General features: G+C 51.9%; 1 protein-coding gene across 12 annotated transcripts in view; it reads right to left on the reverse strand.

Annotated features, from left to right (window-relative positions):
* Positions 1–17,766, reverse strand: part of FOXP1 (forkhead box P1) — a 517,497-nt gene that overhangs the window by 34,286 nt on the left and 465,445 nt on the right. For all 12 annotated transcript variants that reach the window (XM_081276304.1, XM_081276309.1, XM_081276307.1 and 9 more), the window contains one exon: positions 8,005–8,109. In XM_081276304.1, the coding sequence (XP_081132430.1) occupies positions 8,005–8,109 (105 nt within the window). The remainder of the gene's footprint in view (positions 1–8,004; positions 8,110–17,766) is intronic.

Genomic DNA, 17,766 nt, shown 5'->3' on the forward strand with positions numbered 1-17,766 from the left:
GAAGGAGTAATGCCAGCCTCCACTGATTTTTATTCCTCTCCAAGACCACGATAAAATCTGCTTATCTGGAAGAGGCAGAATTCCACCTAAACTCATAGGAAACCCGAGGATTGATACGTGACTGGGGGAATGTGTGTCACCATTAAGGTGACAGTGGAATGACACAGTAAAGAGACACTGCAGATCGGAAACATCTGGACAGAACGCGGCCCTGTTCGCTCCTCTCCCGAGACCCGCCTCGAAGGGGCTGAGCTCAGGCCCACAGGCACAATGCACCTCTGTGTGTCACCTTACGGAATACGCGCAGGAGCAGCAGACCCCAGGACACTCACAGCCCTTCCCAAAACACAGGCAGACAGTCCACAGCAGAGCAGGGAAAGCAGAGGGCCTGCCTTCCAGGGGTGAGAAGCCCAGGCCATTTCCACAGCTGATTCCAGCCTCTGAGTACACAGCACACATAAAATAAATACAGGTCGCGAAAATTAACAAATCATCAGAGCTGTCTCATACATCCTGGGCTGGCTGCGGAAAAACAAGATCATTCTGGATTTATATCTGTAGGTATGGGATTTCCTGGACAGCTAATATCCACAAACAATCAAACACAGGAGGAACCGGGGAAAGCAGCATTATTTCAAATTTGAGCTGAGAGTCGTGATTTGTACAGGGCCGAACAGGAACTGGAGCTGAAACCTGAGGCGAGGAAATTCTTCTGCTAGGCACTGATGGACGTCGCTCTGTTTCTCTTGGCTCTGCGCAGGTCTGCAGGTCACTGGGTGTAGAACACCCCGCCAAATGAGAATCTCACTAGTTCAGAAACTTTGAAAATGACATCTACCGTAACCTCTCAATTTAAATAAAATAATAATAAAAAAATCGAATGATACTTCACTCAAGAGTCAGAGCTTTTTTATGAGACCTGTTGCCAACATTAGTGTCTCAGAATGATCTCATCTTTCGTCCTGGCTAAATTCCAACACACAATTTCATTAACCCAGGTACCGCAGGTGATAAAACTCATTTTTCCCTAAAGAGACAGCTAAAAAGTACCAGTTATACATTTATGAAGTACCAGCAATCAAAATTATGGATTTTCTAAAAGGTTTTTAACTACTTTTATTGAAAGGAAAATCGCTGTCTCAGACTTTTGTGACACTATTGCTAATAATAAATTTTACCATTTAGACATGCTCGTAATATGGTAGACAGTGTCAATAAAAAGTACAGAGCAAAGATGATCCCTGTCTTTTAAGTAATGCCTTCTAATTACACACCGGAAATGATCACGTGAAACTCCTAAGCTAACTGATGGCTCTAAAAATATAATAGCCCACAACAACCTACCTACTGGAATGTTCGTGTGCCGTGGACACGTTGGCAGCTATATGCAGAAGTGCGTAAGCGACGTTCAAAAATATTTCTAATGCTTTAGAGATTATAAGAAAAATTTAAATTCCATTTGCATTTCTAACTAAAATCTTGTTTGTTGAAAAAAAAATGGGTTCCCACGTTGTTATCTGCGTCTCTCAGAGCACGCGGTGGCGGGCCTGCTCCCTCTGGCAGGCCCTGGGCCCTCTCCGTCTAAGATTGCACACATCACTAGAGGGCACTGTGGGGTCTGGGCCACGTGGGCCTCTTCAAGTACGGGGCAGATCTTGAACTCCTGAGCACGGCCAACAAGGTTCAAGAAGTAACCTTTCCAGGGGAAAACATGTTTTTCTTGGTAACACCCAATTTGTATTTTTCTAAGACAACTGAAAAATGCAAGATGAGTAGAAAAAGTCCATTTCATTAAAAAAAAAAAAAAAGTCCAAAAGTACATTTTGCCATTCTCACCTCAGACCAGATGGGGGAAAATCTGTCCCCATCATCTTGAGATGCAGATTCTGAGGCTGGCCCTGGATTTGCATACACCCACTGCCCAGCCCAAGGCTCCTGCAGGGGGAGGTTCTCTGCACCCCAACAGGGCGGGGGAGCCCAGGGCCGGGAGGGGTTTGAAACAATTTATGATATGGCTCCTTCGGCATGTATCAGCGTATACCTGGTTTCTTTAACATACACTTTGTTTTTCCAAAACCACAAACACAGTTGCTGGAATTTCATGTGGAAGTGCTTAAGGGGCGGGAAGTTAACACCTTTGTGATCCCTGCAGCCTGGCGTGGCCACTCTACAAAGGCTTCTTTGTAGGGCTTTCTTGAAATGTTTTCTTAACATGCTCCAAGTAGTTTTAGGCAGGGAAGTAAAGTAAACAAGATGTTACCATGATAAAAACACTTGTGAAAACAGAGCACTGCCCGGCTCCTTTCCCATAGAGCTCTTCACAGTTCTGAAAAGTAAAATTCACAGAGGAGAAATTTTAAAAAGGCAAGGACCAAGAAAACGTCTCCCCTGTCTGTGGCCTCGACCTGCAGAGGGGCCGAGTTCCTTCTCTGGGCATTTTCTCTCAACATTTTGCTGCAGGTCTTCTATCTGAGCTCTCACTGAATTTATTTTGGTTTTCATAAATTATATAGATCTGACTAATATGCAAAGGAATTTCTGTTTGGTTTTGGCATGGGGCTTTTCTCCATGAAAAACAGTCAAAAGAAAAAGAAAAACGTTCAAACAGAATACTGAGCGAGGATAGGAATTCTACTCCTATCACACAAGGAGAACCTTTCCGGGAGTCGGGGAGCCCAGCTCTGAGGGGGAGCCCTGCCCGCAGGCTGTGGCCCTGGGTTCCACAGCAGAGCAGGGAGCAGAGAAGGGAAGGGCACAGCTGGAGGGTGGGCAGGCGGGCAGCAGTCACCCTACACAGAACGCCTGACCTCATGTGGCGTGGCCTGCTCTGACTTCCTGATCTCACCTTCTAAGTCAGACACAGGGAAAGGAGCCCCTGCCAGGGGCCCACCCCCCACCTGGCCAAAGCATCCGGGAGCCTGAGCCTTTCAAATTCTTTTTTCCTTTAAGAAAAGGGCAGAATCATGAATCCAGGGAGAGACTGAAAGGGAAGAAAATGAAGAATCAGCACCGAGGCCAGTGGGAGGAAGTCATGAACCAGGAGCCAGGAGTGTCACCTCTGTCACCTCCGTGCAGCTGGCGGGGGCAGGGGTGGGGGGGCTTGTTTTTGTTTTGTGTTGTCCAAGGAGCCTGAGCAACAGGGCTCGGGATTTCATGAGAGTTAGCTGAGCACCTGCTGCTCTCAGTCAGGCTAGCAAACAGCGGCCACAGAGCAACTCACAGGAGGAGGAGGAGACCCAACGCAAAAACTGAAACTTGTTTTGAGAAGAAACAGGGACATAAATGGGTAGGATGGCCTGGTGTCTGCTGATGCTGATAAAGCCACCCTGCTGCCTCCAGGCAGGGTGACAGCATGGCTCTTTGGGGAGTCTCTGAGATCGGGGGCCTGTGGCACCACTCACCTTGGGAACAGGCACTGCAGCTGATGGCAGGGAGGTGGGTCTCTGTCTCTGTTCACCAGCAGGCAGGACAGTCCCTCCTCAGGTCTGCCCTGGAGGCTGGTGCCTCTCTGCCACCAGCCACACTGGACAGCTGCCTGGAGCTCCCTGAACAGGGGCTCTGGGCCTCCGGCAGGAGCCGCAGAAGTCTGCAGTGAGCAACCAGAGGCACTGTCCCTGCACCAGCAAACCTGGCACCTGAGACCCTGACACACTGGGGCTGGAGGGGAGGTGACAGGGCCTGACGTATGGAGGCTCCCCTGCTTGGGATGAACCCAAGGACTGGAATCCAAACGAGCACAACCCGGAAAGCAGCGTCCAGGGGGCGTGAAACCACTCCCCACCAGAAGGACAGGGGACACCAAAATGTGGCCCTAAGTCAGACGTGAGCATACCAACCGAGGGGCACAGCCAGGCTCCCTCCTCACATGGCCTCTGTGGACCCCGAGGGAGCAGAGGACAGTGGATGAACAGAGGAGTTGCCACCTTCGGAGCCTGAGGACACTGGCTATCCGCTTCCTCCTGGGAAAACACGTGCCATCCCTGGCCCTGAGGGACATGGCTGTGTGGGACCATTCACAAATTGTACTAAAAAAGAAACGCCTCTTCTAGCCAGACACACAGTGATGCATGCCCGCAATCCTGGCCACTTGGGAGGCTGAGGCAAGAGAAGCTCAAGTTGGAGGCCAGCCTCAGCAACTTAGTGAGACACTATCTCAAAATCTAATTTTTTTTTTTTAATACTAGGAATATAGCTGAAGGACTGGGTACAGCTCAGCGGTCAAGAGCCCATGAGTTTGACATCCAGCACACTCAGAGAAAAGGTCTCTTCTGATCTTGTGACACAATGGTACTCTGCTGGGCCACAACCCCTCTCTAAATAGAAGGTCAGAAATATGTGGATATTTAAAATCACGCCTCCTTTAAAACACACTTGGGTAGATAAGGAGAGCTAATATCTTAGAGCTGACGGGGCAGGCCAGACACTCCACATGACATGCCCCTCAGTTCCAGAAGCCCCAAGAGGCCATCCTGCCATGGCCTGTTGCACGCATGGAGGCCGAGGCTCAGGCTGCTGTCCCACACTCTGCGAGGAGCGCGCGGCTTGCTGCTTCACTGCGTGTCTCTACACCCACTGCTTTCAGGAGAAGGCCAATGTCAAAAATCCATAGAACACATAAAGCAGGGTCCATACCCCAGCTACGCTGCCGTGTGGAGATCTTGCCTCCGCCTCTCCCAGGCTGTGTGACCTTACATAAACCACCTAACTCCTCTGTGCCTTGGTGTCCTGCACACTGGGAAGAACGCTGCTGTCTTACCACAGTCAGGGCTGCGAGGACCAAATGAGTTGACATTTGTGAAGGGCTTGGCACTGTCCCTGTCGTGCAGTGTCACTGAACCACAAAGTAATGCTAGAGGATGTAAAACGGGGGGGGGGGGGGTGGTAAGAAACATCTGGGCAGTGGCACCTTTATGGAGGTGAGAGCAGCAGGAGCTCCGTTGAGAACACCTGGAGAGTCTGAGCACTGCCTGTGTCGAGCTGCCCAGGCCTCCGAGCTCACTGCTGGGAGGGAAAAAGGCGAACCAAAGGAGGGGAGACCCGTGGAGACCCTCCTGCAATCGCCCACCCGGCATCCCTGCAGGCAGGCTTCCACCGCCACTCACTGGTATCGGGCCCAGACGTCGCCCCTCACAAAGCCACAGGGTTTCTACTTGAGCCACGGGATCTGGCCCCACCCTGCGGCCCTTTGCAGGGGAAGAGAAAGCTGGTCTCACTACCAGGCCGGGCACAGCTGCAGGAGAGGCGCATCTGCAGGGCATGCACTCTCCCTGGCACTGAGCAATTGCCTGAGGTCTGAAGGCTCTGAATCTCGGGGCATTCCGACCATGCTCTGGAGGGGCTGAGACCAGCCATGTGTAACTAAGGGAGGCACCGAGACACGGTGCCTGCTACAGGGCTCTGCCTGCTCGCAGCAGCTCTGCCCTTCCCAGTGTGCCACACTGGTCTTAGCTTTCTGGAGCAGAGTCTCTGGTCCCTGGTCCCCTGCAGGCTCCCTAGGGTGAGCTGCTCCCTCTGCTCTGGAGGCGCAAGCCTGGGTACCACACCTCGATTGGCTCAAACCTAGAACACATGACTCGTTCTGCACCAATGGCAGCCTGTGTTCTTCAGCTCCACTTGGAAAGGGTCCAAGAGTGAAGGGAACACAGAGCAAATAGAAAAATCAATACTCTAACAGCCCTCTGAAGCATCTGGATCCAGCCGCTCCTGAAGTGAGCAGCACTACTGGACTCCCTCGCTTACAGGAGCCAGTTATCATCCCCACCTTGTAGGTCTGGTTTTCCTTAAGACAACTCAAGTTAGGTCTGTACAACTGGCAAACTAGTCTATTCTGGAAAACACAAGTCCACAAATAAGCACCAGGACACAGCCTAGCAGCCGTGGCCAGCTGACAGTGGGCACTGCAACCACACTGAGCCAACAGGGCTGAGAACCTGCCATGTGAGACCAGGATAAGTGATTGACAGGTGGTCTCCAAGGCAAGACGGAGACCCCCAACATCCCCAGAGGCAACAGGGACTTTCTCTCACAGGAATCAAGTGCAGGCCTGGTTCCAATTACCCTGAAGAAGCTTCCCTTTAGTACTAGAGCAGGTCTGAATGGCTGTCCCCTCCCTCCCTCTGTAGTCTCTCCCCACATCGGAATCTAGCCATCATCTTATACATCCACAGACACATACCTCCTATCTACAGATAGGCATCTCACAAGTATCTGCACCTAGATATCTTAATTGTCAGCTTCACGCAGTGGAGCATCTGGGCATTGCCAGGGCTAAATGTCTCCAACCAGTGACCCTGGAGCCTGGCATCCCCCCTTCTGGCTCTATGGTGGATCCAGGTCATGCAGCGATCCTTCAGCCCTTGGGACTTTGCAACAGTCAGTCTTAAGGGGCATCAGGGAGATGTTCACCTGGGGTTAGTGCAGAGGAAGGACTTAGAACTCGGAAGGCTCTTCTGCCCAGTTCTTTCCTCTCCTTAGATAAATACAATTAGGCAAATGATCGGGAGTTAGCAAAACAAAGATCTCATAATGATTGATTTATACAAGAAACACAGCAGGGTATCCCCAATCTGAATGACAGTGACTGGTTTAAACAGAGCATCACAGCTCTCGATATTTAACGGCCATTTTGGTCTCTTTTTCCCCAGTAAAAATATTGGTTATTATTGTCAGTGGTCATGCATAGGCTGGGTCCATTTTCACACCATTACACAGCACAGCGTATCATCTGATCCAACTCAGTCCTCACCCTTTGCCCTCTCCTTCCCCTCTCCCCTTCCCTACTCTAGTGGTTCTCCTTCTATTTATTTATAGTTTTTTAAAATTTGTGCTTTATAGTTATGTGCACAACTCTCTAAAAGTGATTTTAGCACTTAAGTTTTCAATAACCACATGATGCTCTTGACGTGGAGGAGTCCAGCTGGGAGGCTATGAAGACGACTCACAGGCTTCTATGCATTAATCAGAAGACTGCCTGCCTTCACCAAAATGGCTCCCAGTGGCACTGGGTGTGCCTCTGAGGGGACTTTATTGCAGTATTTGTATCCAGGTCCGTAGAGATAGACAGGGAGACTGTCCCCACCCTGTAGAGGCCACACCAATGGGCCCGCCTGTTTTCTTGGAGCTCACATGTGGGAGAAACGCCGTCAGAGAAGGGATGGCCCTCCAACCCCCCTCTATGTCTGTAAGCTGCCGTGCACCCACAGAGGGGGAGCAGCACAGGTGCCTCTGCCTGTGACAGAGGCACAAGTGTCCTTGTGCACACGAGGATATCGCCACGTGACGGACACTGCACCCACACAGCCTTCAGCCTGCAGGTCAGTGGTACTGTTCTGTGAGGTCAACAAGCAGGGAAGGCCTGTGGCTTACACCAACATGGAACGACCTTTGAGAGGCGCCCAGGTGCAGAGAGCAGCCTCCCGCTGGGCCAAGACGCACCCACCGCTTCCCAACAGATCTGATGGAGCTCGTGGGAGTGAGCTGCAGAAGGGGGTCTTTGGGCATCCTCCCTGTGAGCCCCAGGAGCTGAAAAATGGTCAACAGCAACATGGTTTAAAGGTAAGGAGCAGGTCAGCAGCACTCCCGACCTTACAGGGTCCTCTGCCTTACAGCAAAGAAGGGCCCAGTCGCAGCGGACCAGCACGGACACCAGCTTTGTCAAGCTAGCGTGTATGCCAGGTATGACCAGCACATACAACTTAAATAAAAAGTGGAAACTAAAACATGGCAAATGAACAAACAACAACAAAATCACCGACACTCTGAGAAATGGCTGAAGTCAGGCTCTTAGCAAGGGTCTCGCTGTCCTTGCCACATCTCCATCCATTTCATCCACCCGCGGTTGGATTCTGTCACTGCTCCTGGGACCGTATGCGGGGCACATGAGCTTAGGGACCACTCTCACACGGTGGCGTGGAGCCCCAGGTCAGCAAACCTGCAATAAGCCAGAGCGCGAGCATGGGCAGTGAAGGCCACAGAAAGCCCAGCACAGAAAAGAACCTCTCTTACTTCAGAAACGACGGGAAGTCTTCACACACGGCCTCGCAGCCCGGCCACTTGCACACGCCGTGTCCGTACAGAGGATGGCTGTGGGGGTGCTCTTCGTGGGACAGGCTGAAAGGGAAGCACAAGGACAGGTGTGACTGTGCTGCAGGAGAGGACATCAAGGGCCAGAAACCCACACCCTGGGCGGATGTGACGGGCCTCTCTCTTTTCCCCTGGAATTTACTAATTCCACCTTGGTTTTTGAAAGCAACATGGAAGCTACAAGGGTGGGAACAACACACTCCATACCCCTTTAGACACGATCTCCGACACACTAGGTACCCTTATGGGTGGCGCGTGGCAGTGTCCCACAGGCCCCTGGTGGAAGGCGAAGCCCTCCCTGGGGGCGGAGGCTTCTCCACAACCTGCAGCTCTCCAGCCTGCGTGATTCTGACAGCCTCTCGCTATGTCTCCAACCCACAGTAGGACAGTTTTCTTCCTTTCTTCTCCTGAAACTGCTTTCACATATTTTTTCACACATAATCTTATTCAGCAAAGTAAAGTACAAGTTAATGATTCACAATAATAAAAGTAAAAGAATTTATCAAGAACAATCTATCCAAATACACGATCAGGTTTTAGAAAATAACCTGGCCGTTCCAGGAAGACCACACTGCTGCCGTTCCCGCCCAGGGCGAGGGTGAGCAGAAAGGGGTTAAGGCTCCAGTGGGGCTTCAATCGATGTGTAATGATTTGGCCACCAGATCCAAGTCACGGGGTGCTTTGATCGGAGCCATGTGGTGCTTGGGGAGGGGGGTCTGTCGCACTCCACGATGAACCGTCTACTCCAATATTTTCTCCTAGGTCTCTGCATCCAGACTTCTTTCAGACAAATTATTTTTACAGTCATTTCCATAACCTGAGATTCCATCAAACAGAAATGTAAAACTAACAGTGAGAGCCTCCTTCCCACCAGAGCACGCTCCCTCCACGGGGAGGGCGGCCGGGAACTCCTGGGCTGCCTCCCCCTGACTTTGAACTTCAAGCACTGAGAATTACGATCTCCCTCTCTCTCCCCCCCCCCCTCTCTCTCACACACACACACACACACACACACACACACTCTGGCCTGTGTTTTATGTTACCGTCAGGATGTGTATTCATGTCTGTTATCGATCCACATCCTCAGAGTTCGGGTACACAACTGCCACTTGTCCCTGATTCTGAGGCAATTAATTCACAGTGAGAGTGCAGGGAGCCCTTAGAACAAGGAGCATTCACAGTTAACACACAGGCACACAGAGCGGCACCTCAGCAAGGGTGATCAGGTCCCTCTATGGCTTCTCAATGATTCTCTGGGAAATCGAAGATAATTTGGAAAGAAGGATGAACTCTTTTGCCCTAAATTAGAAAGCATAGAAACAGAAGCAAAACTAAACAGAAAAATGGCATGTACAAGTCCAGGAAGGTGGCCCGGGACCGGGCACTCAGGTAGCACTGTGCGACAGAGCCCCTGGAAGCGTATTCGAGAAGCAGTCAGGCGGGTGGAGCTGCCCGAGACCCAGAGAGAGCCGCAGCGCCTGTTGATGCTCAGTGCCGGGCTGGTGCATGAATAGGACAGGATATAAAGCTGAATTTAAAACAGTTACCGAAAATACTAGAAATGAAGGAAAACGTCAACAGTCCTAGAATTCTCACATATTTTAAGAAAATCATTAACAAAACAAAACAAAAAAACCCAAAATGTGTTTTTCTATCATAGTTTAAGATAAAAAGAAAAGCTCCAATCCTTAGTATTTTCCTCACCAACTTTACTAAGACTTTATGTATTTATTCTTACCATACTAGGAGGGCCCTGTGCATGCTAGGCAAGCACTCTACCACGGAGCTAGACCCCCAGCCCTTTACTAACACTTTTTAAGCATTCTCATACTTTTTATAAGAGCTAATATATTCATTGGGCAAAATTGGGAAAAGACTAAAAAGAAAAAAAACTACCCTATAACACACACATGCTTTCCATACATATTTGCATGAAGAATTACATCATTCTTTTCCATTTGACATAATTTTGCGACTGACTTCTCATGTTATTAACCAGTCTTGGAAAATGCTCTTAGTGATGGGTGACAGTCCACCACCTGAGCTTCAGCTGAGAGCTCAAACTATGCAGTCGATCCTCCTGTCTCAGACGGTGCAGGTCCCTCGTGATCCTTCAATCTGAGTGTGACACTAGAAACAACCTGCACCTGGCCACACACGCCAGCGCACAACCACTTCCACCAGGAGATCCGCTGGGGGAGCCGAACGTCCATTAAGGAGGGCTGCGATTCAGAACCCATGGCGAGTGCCCAAGGCCGTGGTCCTCAGCAGCCCCACAGCAGTGCTTTGTGGGATTCTTCAACTTGGAAGCCAGGAGCCTAGTGGGAACCGCAGGGACCATCACCAGCTAAGGATGGCTAAGGGCCACACAGTTGCACCTCCTGGGCGAGGTGGGACGTGTGCTGAGCATGACAGGAAGGGCAGTAATGCATTCCTGGGAGATACCCTGGGCATGTCCTGCTTTGGGGGCAACTTATTTTTGGTGTTGGGGATGGAAGCCAGGGTGCTTGACCACTGAGTACATCTCCAGCCCTTATAATTCGTTTTTCATTTTTTTGAGACAGGATTGACTTAATCTTTGTTGTTGCAATGCTTTAATAAAAAAAAAAAAAAAGTCGTTGGGTTCTCTGTGGCAGAACCAGGCACATATGGATGGTTGATTTATTCGTCTAAAGGCTCCAAGGCCCCAATAAAAACTACTCTCCTCTAGGAATTTTCGTCTAGTTCCACTTGGTGTCATTACCTCAAAGGACAGAGGAGAACCCACCAGGACCATGCAAGGATAGCCAGGGACATCCAAAGTCGAAAGAAACAGCCCCCTGCCACGCGAGACCCCACTGACGGACTCAGGAGGCCTCGTGCATGACGGCCGTTGTGATGGCGCATCTGTATTCTCCAAAGCCCACACGGTGCCCAGCTGCTGAAGACAGTGCCCCTGCCCACCCAGCCCTCACCTCCCCGTGCAGCCTCGGCGCCAACATCCGGCTGTCCACTCTGCCTCTCTTCTAACCGACCGTCACCAGCAAAAAGGGAAACACCACGCGCACTGCTGTCACTTCCTTTTCAGACAGACATAAATGTCACCGAGGTCTTTCAAATACCTGTGACTGAGATGAAGCACGTCTGGAGCATGTCTTTGGGAGGACAGAGGAGGCTGGCAGGGCCCCCCAGGGGCATCCCTGGAAAGACGGGGCCACACCAGACGTGGTGGCCTCTTGGGGCTGGAGGCTGACTGTTCACCGTGTCCCGATTTGTGCCTTCTCAAGTTTCTATTCAGTGCTTTAAAGGAAAGTTTTGCCATGTAAGTGTTAGCTTCTTACACACCCATGTGGGCACAGTGGAGAAGACTTGCGTGCCGGGCAGGACCTGACCTCAGCCCGCCAAGGGCTGTGCAGAGGTGCTGGAGAAGCCTCCCAGGCTGCAGGGGGGCTGGACGCGACCACAGGGCACTCTGGACGGGTGCTTTCATGTCTCCTCTAGGAGGAGGAACAAGCCTCGGTGTTCTCACTGCCTCGTGACTCAGAAGGGACAAGAAGAGACATAGAAACTGAAGACACCAAGGTCTCTAACTCAAATGAATCAGAACTCCTCGCACAGGATGAGCCACGGTGGCCACTGACGACTCCAGCACTGAGGGGAGCGGGTCTGGAGCCTCGGCTGATCGTCAGCTGGGCTCTGGCTCCCGGGCTGCTCGCTCCAGCACACGTGGAGGCCCGCTTGGCTCTGAAGGGATCTGGTCACGCCCGCCCCAAAGGTGAACTCTAAAACATCAAGGGCCAATGACTTAATAATGTGACTTTTTTTTTCCAGGTGACTCCTAGGGTGGATATTCCTAGATGTAAAGATCACTGTCCATCTCCGCGGACTCAGCACCTCACACAGAGCACAGGCTTGATGGGCGTCAGGAAGATTCGTGAAGACAGACAACGAATACATCGTTCTGTTTAATTTCTGTGCCAACATGTTCTCAATTAGTGCTTGCTGATTTTTTTTTAATTTCATACACAAAGATCAGAATTATGCAAAGCTACAGAAGAGACCAGACACTTCCTATTATCTATCTGGACCTTATGAAATAGATATAGAGCGTTCAAGAAAAAGCAGTTGACTTGAGTTTTCTTGATCATCCTTGATGTGTGGAGTCAATGTGATCTTAACACAAGGAGAGCGACAGTGTTCCGATGAGAAGATCCAGTTGGCCCCAGGAGGCAGGACTCCACGTCAGCACACCGACGCCACCACAGTGTTACCCTCGAGGACACCTTCTGTTTACTCTCCACACAGTAGCACCGGCCAGAGCCCTCCCTCCAGCACTGGCCTGGGCCTCACAGATCTTCCAGAACAAGGGTGGTTCCACCTGGTCGGCTCAATTGCTGCCCGCCCAAGTTTTCTCCCTAACCAAATCTTCCAACCAGAATCATTAAGTCAACCCGGACAACTTCTCACGTCTGGGGACAGACGTCTCTAGCGACACTCAAAGTCCTATAAGATATATCCCCCCGAGTGCCCAAGAGAATAGGAACCTTTGAAGGACACAGAAAATCTAGACCTGGCCGTAGCCCGAGACATTTCTGCCAACTTGAATACCAACGTCCCTTCACCGGAAGCCACATCCTGAGCTCTTCCGCGCAGTGTCCCATGACCCCAGGACTGGCTTCAAATCTCCCCCTGATTTGTCTTCTACTCTTTCCAAATTCGCCTATTTTCTTCCTCATGACATGTCTGATTCACCTGTGGCAGAAGGTGACATACTGTGCCCAGTACTGAGGCCCAGCCAGAATCAGGAGCTGTGCTTCCCGACAAATCAAGTCACGGAACGTCAATCTTCTCCAATCGCTCAAAGTTGCGGGACCCTCTGTTCCTCCTTTAAGTCCCACTGAATTACACTTCATACACCACACAGTCCACACACCCCGAAAGGTCTCCTTCAACGGTTTCGAGTATGTTCCTCGAGTCGTGTGACCATCGTCACAACCTAATTTGAGAATACTTTTATTACTCTCCCAAACACATCTGGGACCTTCCAGCAGTCACTCCTTTCCCCCAAACATCCACCCCTGCCAATCACAACTCTGCCTCCCATCTCCAGAGACCTGTCCTGTGAACAGTGCGCTCAGTTCTTTGGGGTCTGTATTTGGAATACGGGCCTGTGTGGTGATCCCAGGGGAACACAGGCCATGCTCCAACAGGGCTGCCTTTCAGATAGGCCCAGCGCTATGGTCAGGGTTCCCACTCCTGCGCATCCTTGTCCACACTGGCGATGTGGCTCCAGCCACCCTCGTGGATGGGAAGGGCTCCTCCTCCAGGGGGCATTTCCCCGACAGTCAACAGCACTGACCCACCTTCATGTGCTCACTGGCCATTGTTTTAGCTTCTTCAGAGAAATGTCTGTTCAAGTGTCTGTCCTGTCGTTTAACTGGGCTGTCCCTTTATCACCGAGTTGCAAAACATGTAGACACCTATGTTTTCTGGATTCAAATCTCGCGTCAGTCCACGCTTTGCCAAGAGGCACTGCGTCTCTCAGTCTCCACGGTGTGCCCGGAAACACCGGGTTTTCATGACAACGAAGTCCGAGTTATCTGTTTTTTCTTTGCCCTTGTGCTTTTGATGTTATATCTAAGAAAATACCGCCCAGCCCAGGTGACTTGGGAGTGGGTCCTCGTTTTTCCCAGGGTATAGCTTCGGCTCTCACATCTAGGCCCACTGTCCACTTGGAGCTAATGTCTGCGTGATGTCAGGAAAGGGACCTGGCTGCTTCTGCAGAATGCTGTTCCCCACCACCTGATGGAAACACTTTGCAACCCAACAAACACTTGGCTGCCTTGTTAAGAACCAACTGAATATAACAACGGGAGACTTCTTCAAATTTTCATTTTCTTTTGATTTTCCAACACACTGTTGTTCTTATTCTCAAAAACATTTATTAATTACGAAACCATTTTTTGAAATTAAACCGTGACTTCTGATATTTGATGGGTGGGGCAGACGTAACTTTTCCATAGACTTAAAACCTTAGTGGCCGAACTTCTTGAAGATGAGTGCCTAGGGGAAAGTCTTTCCCAGGTCCCAGGTCTTTTTCCCAGGTGCCGGAGATGCTTCCAGAACGAACCCTGTGGAGTGCAACCTCCCATTCTCTCAGGGGCGGGATTTATGTCTAGAAGGGCCGGGGCTCAGCAGGTGAAGACCTCACTTGTCATTAGAGCTATCTATGCTCACACCAGGAGCACATGGGTCCCCGCCCTGCCCTCTGTCTGCCCATCTGCAAGGGAAGGTGCCCCTCCCAGGAAGCACCTCCACACACTTCTGCCAAGGACGTGCAATGCAGCGGGTACAAGTGGCCCACCTGCTCACAGGTAGGCCATGAACACAGGTAGGGCACGAGTGGGTCCTGGCTGCGGGGATGGACTGGGCAGCACCATCCTTCACAGCTGCCACGCTCCTCCGGTCCACCCCAAGCCCCACTTCATAGCTCCCCTGAAGCAGGGGTTGTCCTGCCTCTCTCCCTCTTTGTTCCTACCACCGAGGACTGTCCTAGAGCCAGCCAACGCTGACCAGAGACAGGCACCAGGCTGACCCCCACTGCTCATGGCCCCGTGTCTGTCCTTGTCCTCATCCCTGGTCTCGTGTCCGTGAGCACATGCTTCTCAACAATGGCGAGAGGCACAGGGTCCTCCCTCTCAGATCCGTCACGCCCACGCGCTGGTCCGAATGGCCGAGGGATGCGCCCTCCCGGCCCCACAGGCAGCTCAGCCCCACGCCTGGTGCCTGCGGAGCCACCCTGATGCACAGTCCCAGAGCCGAGTTGCACCGACTGACCACACCGCCACCGGGTCCAGGAGGTCATGCTGCCCTGAAGCTCTTCCACTAAGCCACTCAATGCCCCAGTGGCCAGAAGGAAGACCGTGCTTCTCTTCTCTCCTCTTTACAGGCCTGCTCCTTGGCCACCGGGTCCCGCCCAGTGAGACCCAAGTGTCAGGGCAGGGGCTTCTCTGGGCTGAAGATGGAAACAGGAATCAGAGCATTCCCACCATGAGGCTGCGCCGGACTCCAGTTTCCAAATCAGATAAGACCGACAGCAGAATTCTGCGAATAAACCTGAATGTCGGAACAGGCTCAGCCACACGCGACGACCCCGGCTAGATGTGATGTCCCAAACCAGACGAGACGGCTCCTCATAGAGAACCCCAGGAAGAAGAGAGGGTGGTCTGGCCACTGTGACAGACAGGGCTCCTGCAACCCCCAGCGCCCCCTTTCACCTCAGAGTTCATTCTGTTTTTCATACTATCCCCATCTCCTCAAAATCAGCTGGAGTCCAAGTGTGGCCTCGTGGAGAAGAGAAAAGGACAGGCTTAGCGCCCTCCAGTCCCCCCATGGGGCATGGGGAAGGGCAGTCTCACATCTGCCTGGGCAGCAGAGGAGGACCAGAGATGCGGGCCTCCCACCTGTTATCCTGACCTTCTCCCCAGCTGTAGGGAGGGCTCTGCTAGGATCAGAGGGGCTTCTCACTGCACCCCAGAGGTGGCCCACAGCGTGGACGTGACTTCTCCAGCACGCCGTGCCACATGCGCGCACACACACTCATGTACACACGTGTACTACGTGTTCCTTCCGCAGTTTCCCGAGCTCGCCTGCCTCACGGTCCTACCACCAAGACAAGGGTGTCTCACCAACCCTGTCGAGGGCTGCCTGAGGGAGCGCAGGCGCCCGCCCCCACACACCGGGTCTCCCCCTCTCCCAGGCAGGGAATCCTTGACTCTCCTTCCCCAGAACGCTCATCATCTCAATTTTCTGCTGCTTTTCAAATCATGTTTAATTAGAGGATTTCACATTCCCTTGTGATATGATATTCATGAGTAAAACTTGCAATTGGAGTGACTGTGAATTAGTCTATTAAGTGCCACATTTGTGCTTTTAAACAATGATGGAGATTATTGTTATTATCTGCTCTCAATATTGTGCTTGGAGATGTGAGGACTACCTTAACTAACTCCACATCTGAAACGTAGGCTATTAACCACTGATGGCCAGGGCCCTTCTTTTTTATCCTCCTCCCCTTTGTTGAATTGTAAATCATCCCAAAAGGAACACAGGGTGCTGTTCTGCAGCCGTCCGGCGGGCAACGGCCCAGTGGTGGTGCGGGGCATTGGACCAGTCTGAGAAGCATGCCCTTGGCATACCGAATTAGGGACTCACGCATCTTGGGGGAAAATCGACCACCATGTCAGAATTGTGACTTCTCAGTCGCAGCTTCTTATGAAATCTATCCACTAAAACATTAAGAACGTAGTAGCCGTGAGTACGTGCAGAGGACGGCAGGAAGGACCCGAGAACGCAGCCGGGGCCTGTGAGAAGTGTCTCCGCGGAGGGCGAGGCCTCCCCTGCTGCCGCCCTCCCTGGAGCAGTGCTTCTCAAACTTTCCCCTGACTGGGGAACTTCGACAGACAGGTTCTCGCTCTGTAGTCTGGGGCAGGGCCCAAGATGGCATCCCAAGTTCCTGGGAGGCCGTGCTGTAGCACCAGGGACCAGAATGCGAGTACCACGGATCTCAGAGGGCTCCTCTAACGTGTCTCCCAAGACACAGCTGTGCTGAAGGACCTTCTCAGCAGGCGTCCTTTCCATGAATTCTGGGTGGAAAGGCAAGGAGCAGAGGAGACCCACCAAGCAACGCCACCAAGCATCGGCTGTGGCCCTTTTGGCTCCTGTCTGGCTTTTCAAAAATACCTACATGTGACAAAGCAGGAAAGGCCACCTTCCACTCCTGCCTACTGAACGCCCACTTCACATCAGCTGGGGGGTGCCCGGGGACGCGGTCAGTCAGCAGTGTGGCGCACCGGGTATCACACCCCTCAGGACTATCCCCGCACGGAGGAGGGCTCACCTGTGGGTGGATAGCTCAACACCTCCTGGTCCCCACACCCTAGGTCGGCTTTCAGAACCCTGTGCCTGAGCCTGTTCCCATCCCCCAACCAGGAAGCAGAGGACACGTGTGAAAACAGTGGTGGACCAACTTTGTGGGAAGGTAAGTGATGGCTTTGGATTTTCCTAGGGTTTCCACGTGCTACGGAAGTCAGCATGGGCTATGTCCTCCACCAGAAACAAAGCAGTGGATGTGAAGGCCAGGTGGGACAGCAAAGGGCCCGGTGAGCGGGCATGGTACGGTCAGTCCAGGCCCCTCCCCTCTCAAAGTGGTGAGGCCCATCGCAGCACCCAGCTCCAGATGTGCCCTCAAGGTTGTCCCCCCACCCCCTGTCAAGTGGGGGAAGAATACCTGTTTTTAAAGATGAACAGAATTTTAAAGATGTATTAGAAAAAATGAGGCTGAGCATGTCCTTCCTCTGGTTTCACAGATGCCACTTTACAGGATGAGGCTCAATTTACTGGATTTTAAAAAGCGACTTGCTTTAAAGAAAATGCTACAAATAACTGCAGGGCGGACATAGCACACCTCAGGACAGTGGGGCCCTGTTCCCAGCACAGTGGAGGTCGGAGAAACCTCCAGACCTCCGGAGGCCAGAGGCCCCTCGCTGAACACCTCATGTGAACGCTCATGAGGGAGGACCTCTGGGTCATCCTGGACTTCTGGGACTCAGACCCACACAGGCCCAATGACACAGGGCAGAGCTTCCAGTGCCCTTAAGACCTGACCTTATCACTCAGGATCAAGGGGCGTCTGGTGTGGGGACC

The sequence above is a fragment of the Spermophilus citellus genome, assembly GCF_964194105.1.
Source record: "Spermophilus citellus genome assembly, chromosome: 19".
NCBI classification, from domain to species: Eukaryota; Metazoa; Chordata; class Mammalia; order Rodentia; family Sciuridae; genus Spermophilus; species Spermophilus citellus.